The sequence below is a fragment of the Corylus avellana genome, chromosome 4 (assembly GCF_965113065.1).
Source record: "Corylus avellana chromosome 4, dhCorAvel1.hap1.2, whole genome shotgun sequence".
Taxonomy (NCBI): domain Eukaryota; kingdom Viridiplantae; phylum Streptophyta; class Magnoliopsida; order Fagales; family Betulaceae; genus Corylus; species Corylus avellana.
The window spans coordinates 17,755,639-17,769,310 of NC_142493.1; the positions used below are offsets into that span (position 1 = coordinate 17,755,639).

Consider the following 13,672-nt stretch of genomic DNA (forward strand, 5'->3'; position numbering starts at 1 on the left):
AAATAAAAAGGATATGATGTGGGGTGCCTCCCATGAGCGTTAAGTTTAACGTCTTCAGCCAGACTGTGGTTCTGCTTCAGTACTACTGTTTTGCATATTGGATAGACTGGAGTGCCAAATCTTCATCTCTTGGTACCAATTTCACTTCAAGATATGGCTTTACTCTATGTCCATTCACCTTGAATGTTTGATTTTTTCTGGACTATGAACCTCCAAAGCTCCATGAGGAAAAACTTTGGTAACAACACAAGGGCCAAACCATCTAGACTTAAACTTACTAGGGAAGAGTCTTAACCTTGAATTATAGATCAACGCCTTCTATCCCATATGAAACTCCTTCCTGACCAGTTGCTTATCATGATACGCCTTGGTTCTTTCCTTGTAGAGCTTGGCGTTCTCATATGCATTATGCCTTAATTCCTCAAGTTCATTTAGTTGCATCTTTCTCTTTTCACCAGCTTGTTTCATGTCAAAGTTGAACTTCTTGATGGCCCAATATGCTCTGTACTCCAACTCCACTGGTAGATGACAGGCTTTCCAAAGACCAACCGATATGGGGACATGCCAATAGGCATCTTGTATTCAGTCCTATAAGCCCATAGTGCATCATTCAAGTGCAAAGACCAATCCTTCTTGCTGGGATTCACTATCCTTTCTAGGATGCTTTTGACCATTGGTTTGAGGATAGTATGGAGTGACAACCTTATGTGTGATCCCATACTTCTTTATTAAATAAGCAAAGGCATTATTGTTGAAATGGCTACCTCCATCTCTGATTATTGCCCTTGGCGTCCCAAACCTAGCAAACATGTTTTCATGCAAAAACTTCACAACCACTTTGTGATCATTAGTCTATGAGGGGACAGCCTCGACCCATTTGGGCACATAATCCACACCCACAAGAATATATAAATAACCATATGAGTTAGGAAATGGACCCATGAAGTCAATACCCCATACACTAAAGAGCTCTACCACTTGAATGTTTTGCAATGGCATCTGATTTCTGGATGAGATGTTACCTATCCTCTGGCATCTATCACAAGAGCTGCAAAAAAAAGGGCATATTTAAACACATTAGGCCAATAAAACCCAGATTGTAATACCTTAAGAGCTGTTCTCTTTGCCCCAAAGCATCCTCCACAAGCAAACTGGTGGCAATGCTGCAATATGCTCATGTGCTACTCCTCTGAGACACACATTCTGATGATTTGATCAGGGCAAAATTTGAACAGATAGGGGTCATCCCAATGGTAATGTCTAGATATAGACATCAACCTCTTCCTTTCTTGACTAGACATACCTGGAGGAAAAACCTTGGCAGTTATACAATTAACAATATCTGCATATCATGAAAGTTTGGTGTCTACTATAAATAACTGCTCATCTGGAAAACTTTCTTTCAAAGGAAGCTCATCTCCTTCTTTTTCATGAAGTAGCCTGGATAGGTGATCTACCACCACATTCTTACTGCCCTCCTTATCTCTGATCTCAAGGTCCAATTCTTGTAGTAATAGTACCCATCTGATTAATCTAGGCTTTGCATCTTTCTTAGCAAACAAATAGCTCAAAGCAGCATGGTCAGTGAATACTATAACCTTAGAACCAATCAGGTATGATCTAAATTTCTCCAAAGCAAATATGACAACAAATAATTCTTTCTCAGTAGTAGAATAATTTAGCTGAGCATTATTCAATGTTCTAGAAGCATAATAAATAGCATAAGGTACCTTATTGATTCTTTGACCAAAGACAGCTCCCAAGCCAAAGTCATTGGCATCATACATGAGCTCAAATGCAAGGTTCCAATCAAGTGCCATCATTATTGGTGTAGATGTGAGCAGTTTTTTCAATGTGTTGAAAGCATTCATACATTTTTCAGACCATTCAAATTTGGCATCCTTGGCTAGCAATGCACAGAGGGGTCTAGAGATCTTGGAGAAATCCTTGATGAACCTTCTATAGAACCCGGCATGTCCAAGAAAACTTCTTACACCCTTCACTGTCATAGGAGGAGGGAGTTTGGAGATGATGTCAATCTTGGCCTTATCCACCTCAATGCCCTTGCTAGAAATGGAATGACCCAACACAATGCCTTGTTGAACCATGAAGTGGCATTTTTCCTAATTGAGCACTAAATTCCATTCTTCACACCTCTTGAGGTCAGATGATTAAGGCATTCATCAATATTAGAACCAAAAACACTAAAATCATCCACAAATACCTCAATAAATTTCTCCACCATGTCTGAGAAAATGCTCATCATGCATCTTTGAAAGGTGGCCGGTGCATTGCATAATCCATATGGCATCCTTTTGTAAGCAAATGTGCCAAATGGACATGTGAAAGTGGTCTTCTCTTGGTCCTCTAGTGCTATTGCAATCAAGTTATAGCCACTGTACCCATCCAAGAAGCAGTAGTATCTATGGCCAGCTAATCTCTCTAGCATCTCATCCATGAAGGGTAGAGGGAAGTGATCTTTTCTGGTCACCTTGTTCAGCCTACTGTAGTCGACGCATACCCTCCAACCAGTGGTTATTCTTGTAGGTATCAGCTCATCTTCTTCATTCTTCTCCACTGTGATCCAACTCTTCTTTGGAATGACTTGAACTGGACTTACCCACTTACTATCTGAGATGGGGAAGATAATGCCAACATCCAACAATTTCAATACCTCCGCCTTGACTACCTCCTTCATATGTGGGTTGAGTCTTCTTTGTGCATCCCTGGTTGGCTTTGCTTCGTCTTCAAGGAAGATTTGATGCATGCACTTTGCTGGACGTATACCCTTGACGTCAGCAATGGTCCATCCCAAAGCAGTTTTATGCTCTCTAAGAACTCTCAATAGCTTCTCTTCTTCCCCAAAACTTAGGTTTGCAGCAACTACGACCAGTAGTGTCTTGTTCTCTCCCAAGTAGGCATATGTCAGATGCTCTGGCAATTGCTTCAATTCCAATTTTGGTGTCTGGACAATAGGAGGGACAAGTGTAATATTAGTAGGCATAAGAGTTTCCAAGGGAGGAATGTACTTACTTGAACATGGTGGAGAGGCCTCAAGGAGGTGCACAACTTCAATGATGTCATCAGTAACATCTTCAAACTCTAGCTTAATGTCCTGCTTTGTGAAACTGTAAGTGAGGGTGGCCTTCAATGGATCACTATGTTGGACCTAGAAAATTTTCTCAACAGCACCTTGGATCATACAAACATTAAAGCATTCTAAATCATCTTGAGGTAATTTCAATGTATCAAATATTATAAATTATTTCTTCTCACCATTCACCTTCATACTCACAATACCCTTTTTCACACAAATTTTTGTATCATCAGTTCTCATAAAGGGTCTTCCTAAGATGATAGGCAAAGGCAATGGCATAGGTAATTCTTCCATATCTGATACAATGAAATCAGCAGGTAAAATAAATTCACCTACCTTTACCAAGCATCCTCAAGTATACCTCTTGGTCTTTTGATGCTTCTGTCAGACAATTGCAAGGTGATTTAAGTTGGTTGAAGCTCCCCCAAACCCATTGTCTCATATATAGTGTATGGCAGCAAATTAACCCCTGCTCCTAGACCCAATAGTGCCCTTTCAAAAAGATGGTCTCCTATCCTGCAAGGAATGGTAAAACTACCTGGATCTTCTAGCTTTGGTGGTAGTTTTCTTAACAACACCGCACTTACCTCCTTTGTTAAAGCCACTGTCTCATGCTCCTGAAACTTCCTTTTTTGAGTGTAACAATCCTTTAAAAATTTAGCATATGAGGGAATTTATTTAATTACATCTAATAAAGGAATGTTAATCTCTACAATTCTCAAAGTCTCAAAAATGTCAAGAAGCTGTTTTTCTTTCGTTGGCTTTACTAACCTTTGAGGGAATGGTGGTGCATTCACCTTCTCCATTTTACTTACCTTGGATGTTGAGGCTTCATCTGGAGATGCTTGTGCTGTCTCTTCAATTCCTATGACCTTGCCATTTCTAAGAATTGTGACAACTTTCAATTGCTGGTGACCTCCTAGATTAGGTATTGTTTGGGCTGGAAATTCACCCTGCTTTCTTTCACTAAGCTCCTTAGCCATTTGCCCCATTTGTACTTCCAGTCTTTGAATGGCTTGATCGGTTATTTGACTAGCTTGATCGGTCTTTACATTAGTTTGTTGTTGCGCAATCACAAATTGTTGTACAAGACTTTCCAAGTCATTCTTCTTTGGCTCTTAAACTAGTTGGATTACTTGTTGGGGACTCCTCTGCTGCCCTTGAGGGTTCAGAACACTCTGATTGTTACTTCATAAGAAATTGGGGTGGTTGCGCCACCCTGGATTGTAGGTGTTGGAGAATGGATTGTTCTTGGGAGGATAATTGTTCTGTCCCACATAGTTCGCTTGCTCTTGATCAGCAATTGGATACAAAGGGCAAGTCTCAGTGGAGTGATCAGAATGGGAACATCTGGCACATACCTCGAGTTGTGCAGCTTGTTGACTAGGCGAGATGTTCTGAGCAGTCATGGCTTTGACAATCATATCCAGCTTTCTTTCCATGGCAGCCATCTTATTTTGAGATCCTCCATTCAGGTTCACTTCATACATGCCCTTACTTTTTATTCCTTGCCTTCCTCTAGAACAAAATTGTTGGGAGTGTTCACTCAGTTTTTCGAAGAGCTCCATGGCTTCCTCACTACTCTTTTCCATAAGCGTACCTCCACAAGCTGAATCAATAATTCCTTTGTTAGTGTCATCTAACACTTCATAAAAAATTTGTACCTGATCATCTTGAGGTATGTTGTAATGTGGACACTTAAGAAGCAGCGCATTGAAGTGGTCCTATGCTTCAAAGAAAAGATCTCCATCTCATTGTTGGAATGTTTGAAGCTCCCTTCTAAGCTGCCTTGTCTTTTGAGCTGGGAAAAACTTCACTAGGAACTTACTAGATAATTCTTCCCAAGTATGAATGGAATCTACAGGCAAGGAATAATACCATAACTTAGCATTATCTTTCAAGGAAAAAGGAAAGGGTTAAATACTAAATACCCTCATGGGGTTTCATTACTTTATTTTTTCTCCCATAGGGTTTGATTCTTATCACAGGAGGTCCCTGTGGTTTTGATAATAGACCAAGTTAGTCCTCTGTCAGTTGACTGTTAATTGACTTAATGGAATTCCATGTAGACCAATCAAATGTTGACACGTGGCACCTACTTAAAAATTTATTTATTTTTTTAAAATTAAAAAAATTTGGGGGTGGCTCCTTGGCCATTTGGGGGTGGCTCTGCCACACCTTTGGAGCCAAAGGGGTGGCCGAGCCGCCCCCAAATGGCCAAGGGGGTGGCTCGGCCACCCCTAATTTTTTTTTTTATTAAATACATTTTTTTTAATTTAAAAAAAAAATTAAGTAGGTGCCACGTGTCAACATTTGATTGGTCCATGTGGAATTCCCTTAAGTCAACTAATGATCAACTAACGGAGGACTAACTTAGTCTATTATCAAAACCATAGAGACCTCCTGTGATAAAAATCAAACCCTAGGGAGGAAAAAATAAAGTAATGAAACCCCAGGGGGGTATTTAGTATTTAACCCAAAAGGAAATAAGACTAACCTAATTCCCTCCGAATTTAGGCCCTGGATGTGCTGAAGCTTGCAAAGATCAAAGAATTCCCTAAGGTGCAAGTGTGGATTCAGTAGTTGTGCCCTTTAAGTGAGTCAAAGCATTGTGTATTTGCAGGGATATATAGTAATTGCCTTCCGCCTCCAGTTGATAAGCGATGCATGATGGCTGGTTGAGGTTTTGTGGGATGAACGACTGTTTCATGGGCCTTCATGCTGGCGGCAGGTTCTCTAAAAGATCTTCCATTGTTTCCTAAACTTCTTCTTCTTCTTCTTCGGTGTCAGAGTTTTCTCTAGGCCTTTGTCGAATAGTCCGTTCAATTTCTGGATCGAGTGGATGGTTGAGGCTTCAGATCGACGACCTTGCATAAGAAGATTTGCCTCTACAATCACAGCAGCTTCAGTACTGCTGTTTGGATGTCCTCTGGAACTGCGCTCAATCACAGGTTAGTGCGCTCAATCACACTCAGTCTACGCTCGATCGCAATAACAGAATGCAAGATGCTGCAGAGCTGAAACATAACAGGAAAAAAAAAAAAAAAGATTTTTGATAAAAACAAAACAATAGAATTAAAATTTAAATTTTAAAATAACTAAACTAAGGGAAAATAATTCTAAACAAAATTTGACTCAATCCCCGGCAACAGCGTCATAAACTTGTTGTGCAAATATCCACCTAAATTAATAGGCAAATAATTGTACGTTTAAGTCGCAACTGCACAAGATCAAAATAGTAGTATAGGGTGCAAGTATGAGATCATTCCCACGAGGATTACCGTAAATTATGCTTAAAATAAATTCCGTAATTAAAACAAAACAAAGATTGATTTTTGAGTTAATAAAGATAAAGGTATGGCTTTGATATCCACCACTAATCATGCTCAAATAATATAACAATATGCCAATGGTTTAATCATATTATGAGGGGAAATTACATATAAACTTCTTTGGTCAACGCGGTTTTATTAAAAACTCCCTAGGTGTTTTTTTTCGGAAATTAACTCCCTGGGTCAATCGAAACTACAATAAACTCCCTACTGTCAAAAATTTTTAACAGTCGTTAGTGCTACTCAAAACTCCCCGTTTTACCTCATTAAAATATTAATTTTTTATTAATTTAATTTAAAAAGTTAAATCTTAAAAAAAAAAAATTGAAGGGTGGCCAGGGGTGGCGGTGCCACCCCCCCAACCCCTATAGGGTGGCCGTAAGCCACCCTAGGGATGGTGTGGCCACCCCTGGAGTGGGTTGCAGCCACCCCCAGGTGGTTTGGGGTGGCCTGCGGGCCACACCAAACCACCCATGGGGTGGCTCGAGCCACCCCTTGGGTGGCTTGGGGTGGCCGCGGGCCACCCCATTGGGGGTTTGGGGTGGCCTGCAGGCCACCCCTCCACCCATGAGGTGGCTTGCGGCCACCCCATGGGTGGAAAGGGGTGGCCATGAGCCACCCAAGGGGTGGCTCGAGCCACCCCATGAATGGTTTGGGGTGGCCTCAAACCACCTGGGGGTGGCAGCAAGCCACCCCAGGGGTGGGCAATTCACCCCTGGGGTGGCTTATGGCCACCCCATAGGGGTTGGGGGGGTGGCTAGGGGTGGTGGGTGCCACCTCTGGCCACCCTTCAAATTTTCTTTTTTTTTTAAGATTTAATTTTTTAAATTAAATTAATAAAAAATTAATATTTTAATCAGATAAAACGGGGAGTTTTGAGTGGACTAACGGCAGTTAACAAAAATTGACGGTAGGGAGTTTTTAAAAAAAGTGCATTGACCTAAAGAGTTTATATATAATTTTCCTATTATGAATGCCTAATGTTGCCAACCTAAGGGCATGGGTGTATACTCCTTAAGCTATAGATTTTCCTATGCAACGAATTAGGCATGAGTGTATATTTCTTTCTTAAATGATTTAGCATGGGTGTATACTAAGTTGTTCTTTAAGAAAGCATAAATCTAGGGAAATCGACAAACACAAGGAACTTAGGGCATGGGTGTATACTTCTGATTTTCCATGTTGATTAACCCAAGAACCCATGAGGAATTCTTTTGTTACTCTATTAAACCCAATACTCGATCATCCAAATTGATTTACTTAATTAATCTATACCACATGCATATGTTGATCAGGCAAACACATATAAGGAATTCAATAAAACAGGAATTAATCAAGTTAAGCATCTCAATATGATTATCACAAAGGCGCCAATATTGAAATATTAAATAAACATAATTAGGGCTTCAATCTAGCCCTACTAAAGAGTTTAGTTACACATGAGTTTGATGTTAAACATCTTCATAAAATAGAATAGAAAGGAAAAGAATAAACCTGAAACTTGAGCTTGAAGAGCCTCCAATTCTTCTCCTTGGAATTGTGTGTCTATTCTATAGGCTTAAGGATCTATTTATAGGCCTTAGGAACACTCTAGAAACCCTAAAAATCGTAACTTTTGCGTTCTAGTTTGCCTAGGGTTTTGAATGGGTGAAAAAGACGACTTTCCGGAATAGGGCGCTGCTGCCTTGCTCTTCATGCACGGATTCGTTCGATCGCAGCCCGTGTGTGCTCATTCGTAGGTCTACGATCAATTGCAAGTCTGCGATCAATCGTGTGTGTTGGTCCTCGATTGCAGATGCGATCGATGTTGCTTCTTGTGCGCACGAGCGCACGCCTTGCGTTCGTTTCTTGATGCTCTCTAGTAGTGCGCTCGATTGCAAGTGCCATGCGATCAATTGCACTATCAGAACCTTTAGCTTTTCCCAAATTTGCTCTTTAAGCCCCAAACTTCCAAAAATGCTTTCTTTTCTTCCAAAAGCCTACAAAAACACGGAAAACATATAAAAGAACTAAAATAGCACAAACTAACAAAACTAAGGAATTAACAAATATAAGTTTAAGGGCTAAAATATGAATATTTTGGCACTTCGAACGAAGGTTTCTATTTGAGCACGCCACACCAAAAAATTGCTCTTGTTGAGCTTTGAACTTTGGGAAAAATTAGAGAGGGGGGTTGTGGGGATGTTGTGAGTTGTGGAGGTTGGATTCGGATTGATGAGGGTGGTTTCAATGGAGGTGGAGTTGGAGGATGAAGCCATTTGGTTGTAGCTCAGGTGTTTGACGAAAAGCTTCAAAGGAGAACAAGCGGTTGCGAGAGAGAGAGAGAGAGAGAGAGAAAATGATGACTTGGGTCGTTTATTTAGTGCTCTGATACCATTTAGAATCAAGTATTTGGTTTGTTATGTTTCACATCGATCTTATTCATTCACGCTAATTTATACAATTGTTTGAGACATAAAAAGGGAAACGAAATTACTGAATTTATTGTGATTGATTTTGGTTTTCCTTTTTTGACAATACTAGTCGTTTGGTTGATTTGATTTGCCTTCATTGCTTGTGTTTCCTTATTGAGATTTTTTTCTTGTTGAGGATGTAGTCATTGCTTGAGTTTCCATGTGTAAAGTGTAGCCTTACTAGTTGTGAATTTGTTCAGTACATATTGCTGGTGCACAGAGGCATCAAGTTGGTAATGATGTCTCTCTCTTAGTTATGGTGATTGTTACTTGGAACTTGCTCTTTATGTTTGTGACGTGTGGATGTTAAATTGTACTAGTCAGCTGAATACTTGAATTTAGATGAGACTACAAACCTTTTTCTTTTTGTTTATATAATATAGAATCTTTACTTAGATTTAATCCATTCTCTAAATTCCACCCAAGATATATTCATTTTTAATGCTTGTTGGTTTACCAATTTAATTAGATACTTGAAAAAAATTTATGCTTTCACATGATCACATCTCTACTTGTTCACGATCTCATGTCAACATTTTACAACTTCATTGCTTCGAAATAATGATTTTCAATGCTATTGGGAAATGGTCTTATCTTCTTTAGAATAGGTAGAAATTGCTCTGATTTATGTGATAGTGAAAATTTTTACATTTTTCTTAACAAAATAATATTTTATTGCCAGTTACTTTGTGCTCCTAGGATTTATAAGAAAGGTGTCTCTTGTGCTAATGGTGATCAGTGGCTTCGGGAAGTTGATTTCACTCCATTGTGTGGTATTGGCCAATCTTCTGCTATATGCTTGGAGCTTCCACATCAGGGGCGACTTCAAAATTTCCTAGCGATTTTATCAATTATGAAGAAAATGAAAGCCAATTGGTTCTTCAGAAAGGGTCTAACTTCTCTTGCAATTCAGGTCTTGTCCCCATTGTGAATCCACCCCGAGGCTTCAACTTGCCATATAAAATATTGTTCAAGATCAACTCCTTAGTTCAAAATGGGAGTCTTCCTGGGCCAGCAATTGATATAAATTTTTGTCGGTTGGTCGATCCTAAGAGAATAAAACTTGAGTATATAGAAAGCGCCTTGGAAAAAATGTATCATTTAAAAGACTGCTGCTATGACCCTGTAAGGTGGCTTAAGGAGCAGTATAAAAGATACGCCACAGATAGGCGACTTCCAACACCTCCTGCTATATCTTTAGATGATGGGTTGGTATATGTACACAGGATTCAAATAACTCCATCTAAAGTATATTTCCGTGGTCCAGAGGTGAGTCTCTCCAATCGTGTCTTACGCAAGTATCCTGAAGATATAGATAATTTTCTTCGTGTTTCTTTTGTTGATGAGGACTTGGATAAACTGCACTCAACAGTTTTATCTCCTGCCGCAAATGAGGACAAGCAAACTAGCATTTATGAGAGGATACTTTCCACTCTAAGAAATGGCATAGTTATTGGTGATAAGAGGTTTGAGTTTCTTGCCTATTCAAACAGTCAATTACGTGAAAATTCTCATTGGATGTTTGCTTCAAGAACTGGTCTTACTGCTGCAGGCATTAGAGTGTGGATGGGTGATTTTCATGAAATAAGGAATGTGGCAAAATATGGTGCCAGACTGGGTCAATCTTTTAGCTCCTCCAGGGAAACTATGCATCTTGAGAGGCATGAAATTGAGATGATTCCTGATGTAGAAGCTAAAAGGCTTGGAATCACATATTGTTTCTCTGATGGTATAGGGAAGATATCTGTAGAATTGGCTCGCAAAGTGGCTTCAAAATGTGGCTGCAAAAGTTATGTTCCATCTGCCTTTCAGATTCGATATGGTGGGTTTAAAGGTGTTGTTGCTATTGATCCAACATCATCAATTAAGTTGTCATTAAGAAACAGCATGTGTAAGTACAATTCAAAGAACACATCCCTGGATGTTTTGACATGGAGCAAGTATCAACCTTGTTTCCTTAATCACCAAATTATCATTCTTTTATCTAACCTCGGGGTTAGTGATCAAGTTTTTGAAAAGAAGCAAAAGGAGACAATAGATCAACTTAATGCTATACTAACAGATTCGTTGATCGCACATGAAGCATTGGAGTTTATGTTCCCAGGAGAGATATCGAACATTTTAAAGGAAATGCTAACTTGTGGTTACAAGCCAGATGCAGAACCATTTCTTTCAATGATGCTACAAGTATTACGTGTATCTACATTGATGGACTTGCGGCACAAAACAAGGATATATGTTCCAAATGGAAGATCTATGATGGGATGTCTTGACGAAACCAGGACATTGAAATATGGTCAAGTATTTGTGCAAATTTCTCGTTTTAGTAGGCAGCTCGGTAGCGATTCCTCACTCAAGTTTACTGCTAGCAGTTCAGAACCAAACAATTTTATTTTTGAAGGCAAGGTAGTTGTTGCTAAAAACCCCTGTTTATATCCAGGAGATGTGCGTGTTCTAAGGGCTGTTGATGTGCCAGCTTTGCAGCACATGGTGGATTGTGTTGTTTTTCCGCAAAAGGGAATGAGGTAAGACTATGATATCCCATAATAGATACTTCTAAAGCATGAAATCCTATTAATATGTGCACTCACACCTACAAAGACTCGAACATACACAGAAGAATTGAGTCTACACACAATCCTAGAGCAGCATAAAATTCAGCATATCCTACATATCTATATATACACATTTATGCATACCTAACCTTGCAGACATACACATATGTAATATATATGTCTATTTGTACTCTTATTATAACGCATTGAAACATTTGTTATATGTTCTATTGGTATAATATTGTGTAAGCTATGTTTGTTATTTACACATATATGTTACGTAATTTGTAGATATGATATTAACTTATTTCAGATTGTACTTGCATAGTAGATAGTTGCTTTTGTTGTCTCACTTGTTCTCTTATCCTGGCAACACACCACAAAGTTGTATAGAAACATTTTCAAGGTATACACTGTTGACTAACTTAGCATAATTATTGTATCAGGCCTCATCCAAACGAATGTTCAGGTAATGATTTGGATGGAGATATATACTTTGTCTGTTGGGACCCTGATCTTATTCCTCTTGACCACATCGATCCAATGGATTACACTGCAGCACCAACTAAGCTAGTTGATCATGATGTTACAATAGAGGTACTACTCAATCGCATTTTTATTTGTAAAGCATCAGTATCATGATTCCCTTGAAAGCTATATCTTCTTTTTGCCACCATAATTAATGTATCCATAAAACTGCAATGTACAAGTAAGGCATGTGAGCTCTTCCTGAACAAATATCTACATATTTTTTTGAAACCACTTTAGGAGAGAACACATCGTTATCTATCCTCTCTTACCTTAGATTTTACATTTTTTAAAAGTCAATTATACATTTAGTCTATTTCCTTGTTCCTTTTCTTTTTCTAGTTAGGTGGTCCTTTTGTATACTTCATGTGTACTTAGGGGGGTGCTTAACGCTTTCAATGAGATTGGTATATTACTTATTAAACAAAAAATGCATTTAGTTTATGTGAGCAACTATTCCATACTCATAAACAGTTATGCACAAAGAAACAACGTTTGACAAGTAATTTAGAAATCTTGATTTTTTTATTCTTCAATAAAAATTGAACAAATAAGCCTAAAGCATGCATCTTTATGTGCACAGAAGAATATGTTAAGTAGGATTCATTGAAAGGCTTTTAAACAACAACTCAAAACACAAAAACAGTTTTCACCTTTATGTCACGATAAAGTTTTCCAAAAAGCAATTGGATTGCTGAAATTGGAGGATCCAAAACAAATGGTTGTGATGAAGATTTATCAACCACCCTACTATTGGGGATTATGCCCCGAATCCTAGTGATTTTGGATCCATGATGACATTTAATGTTTGTAATGAATATATGTTTTATTCACTAATTAAATTATTTTGAACATATGACATATAAAACATCTTTTACATGCCTATTACCAATAGTTCATCATGCAAGTGAAAGGTCCTATGAGTGTGAGTAACATAGTTATCACATAAGGTCTTGGTCCATAATCCTTGTATCCTTAAAGATATAAAGTTCGCAGTCGGTAAATGAAATTGGGGCAATTCCATTTTGAGTAAGACTGTTTACACATTGAATCTTGGTGATCTACCTTGATCAAGCAAAGCGGGGTCTTCGAATTGATGTGTAGGTGCTGAAACCTTAAGGCACTGAACGGACCAAGGAGTTGTCATTTTATAAAGATATTGTCTATTAAGAAAAGACAATAACTCCTTAATAGACTACTTTAGACTTTGATTCTAAATTCAAAGGGAATTGTGGACTAAGATGTTTTATATAGATTAGTTAGATGTATCCAAGAGTGAGACCTATCATTGGTTGAACAAACCTCAATACATTGGGTAATCGCATGAAACATTGTGGAAAAGCATTTTCCAAGAGGGAATCCAAATAATTTGTTAGTACGCAAAGAGATAAGCAATTTTCCCTTGAGATATATTTTATGGATATTATTCTCAAGACTCTGACCAAAGCATTTTGATTGGCATACCAAAATATATATGTCATTTGCACATTATGAGAATAATATAAAGTCAGTGACTCAAGGATAAAGAGGTAGAGAATTAAGTGGTAGTATCCTTAGCCTTAATTCTGCTACGGAAGGTTTCATAGAGAAATAATAAGTCAACATTAAGTAAGTCAAACAGATTAATTGTTTAATCAAAATATCTATTGGAATGCAGTCACAATTATTTAGTGAAATTAATTGTGATTAAAATATTATTGCGTAACG

General features: G+C 38.4%; 1 protein-coding gene across 1 annotated transcript in view; it reads left to right on the forward strand.

The window, feature by feature from the left end:
- The first annotated feature begins 9,666 nt into the window (after positions 1–9,666).
- Positions 9,667–13,672, forward strand: part of LOC132178151 (RNA-dependent RNA polymerase 1-like) — an 11,617-nt gene continuing 7,611 nt past the window's right edge. The window contains exons 1-2 of the mRNA XM_059590605.2: positions 9,667–11,407; positions 11,884–12,034. Of these exons, the coding sequence (XP_059446588.2) occupies positions 9,678–11,407; positions 11,884–12,034 (1,881 nt within the window). The 5' untranslated portion in view covers positions 9,667–9,677. The remainder of the gene's footprint in view (positions 11,408–11,883; positions 12,035–13,672) is intronic.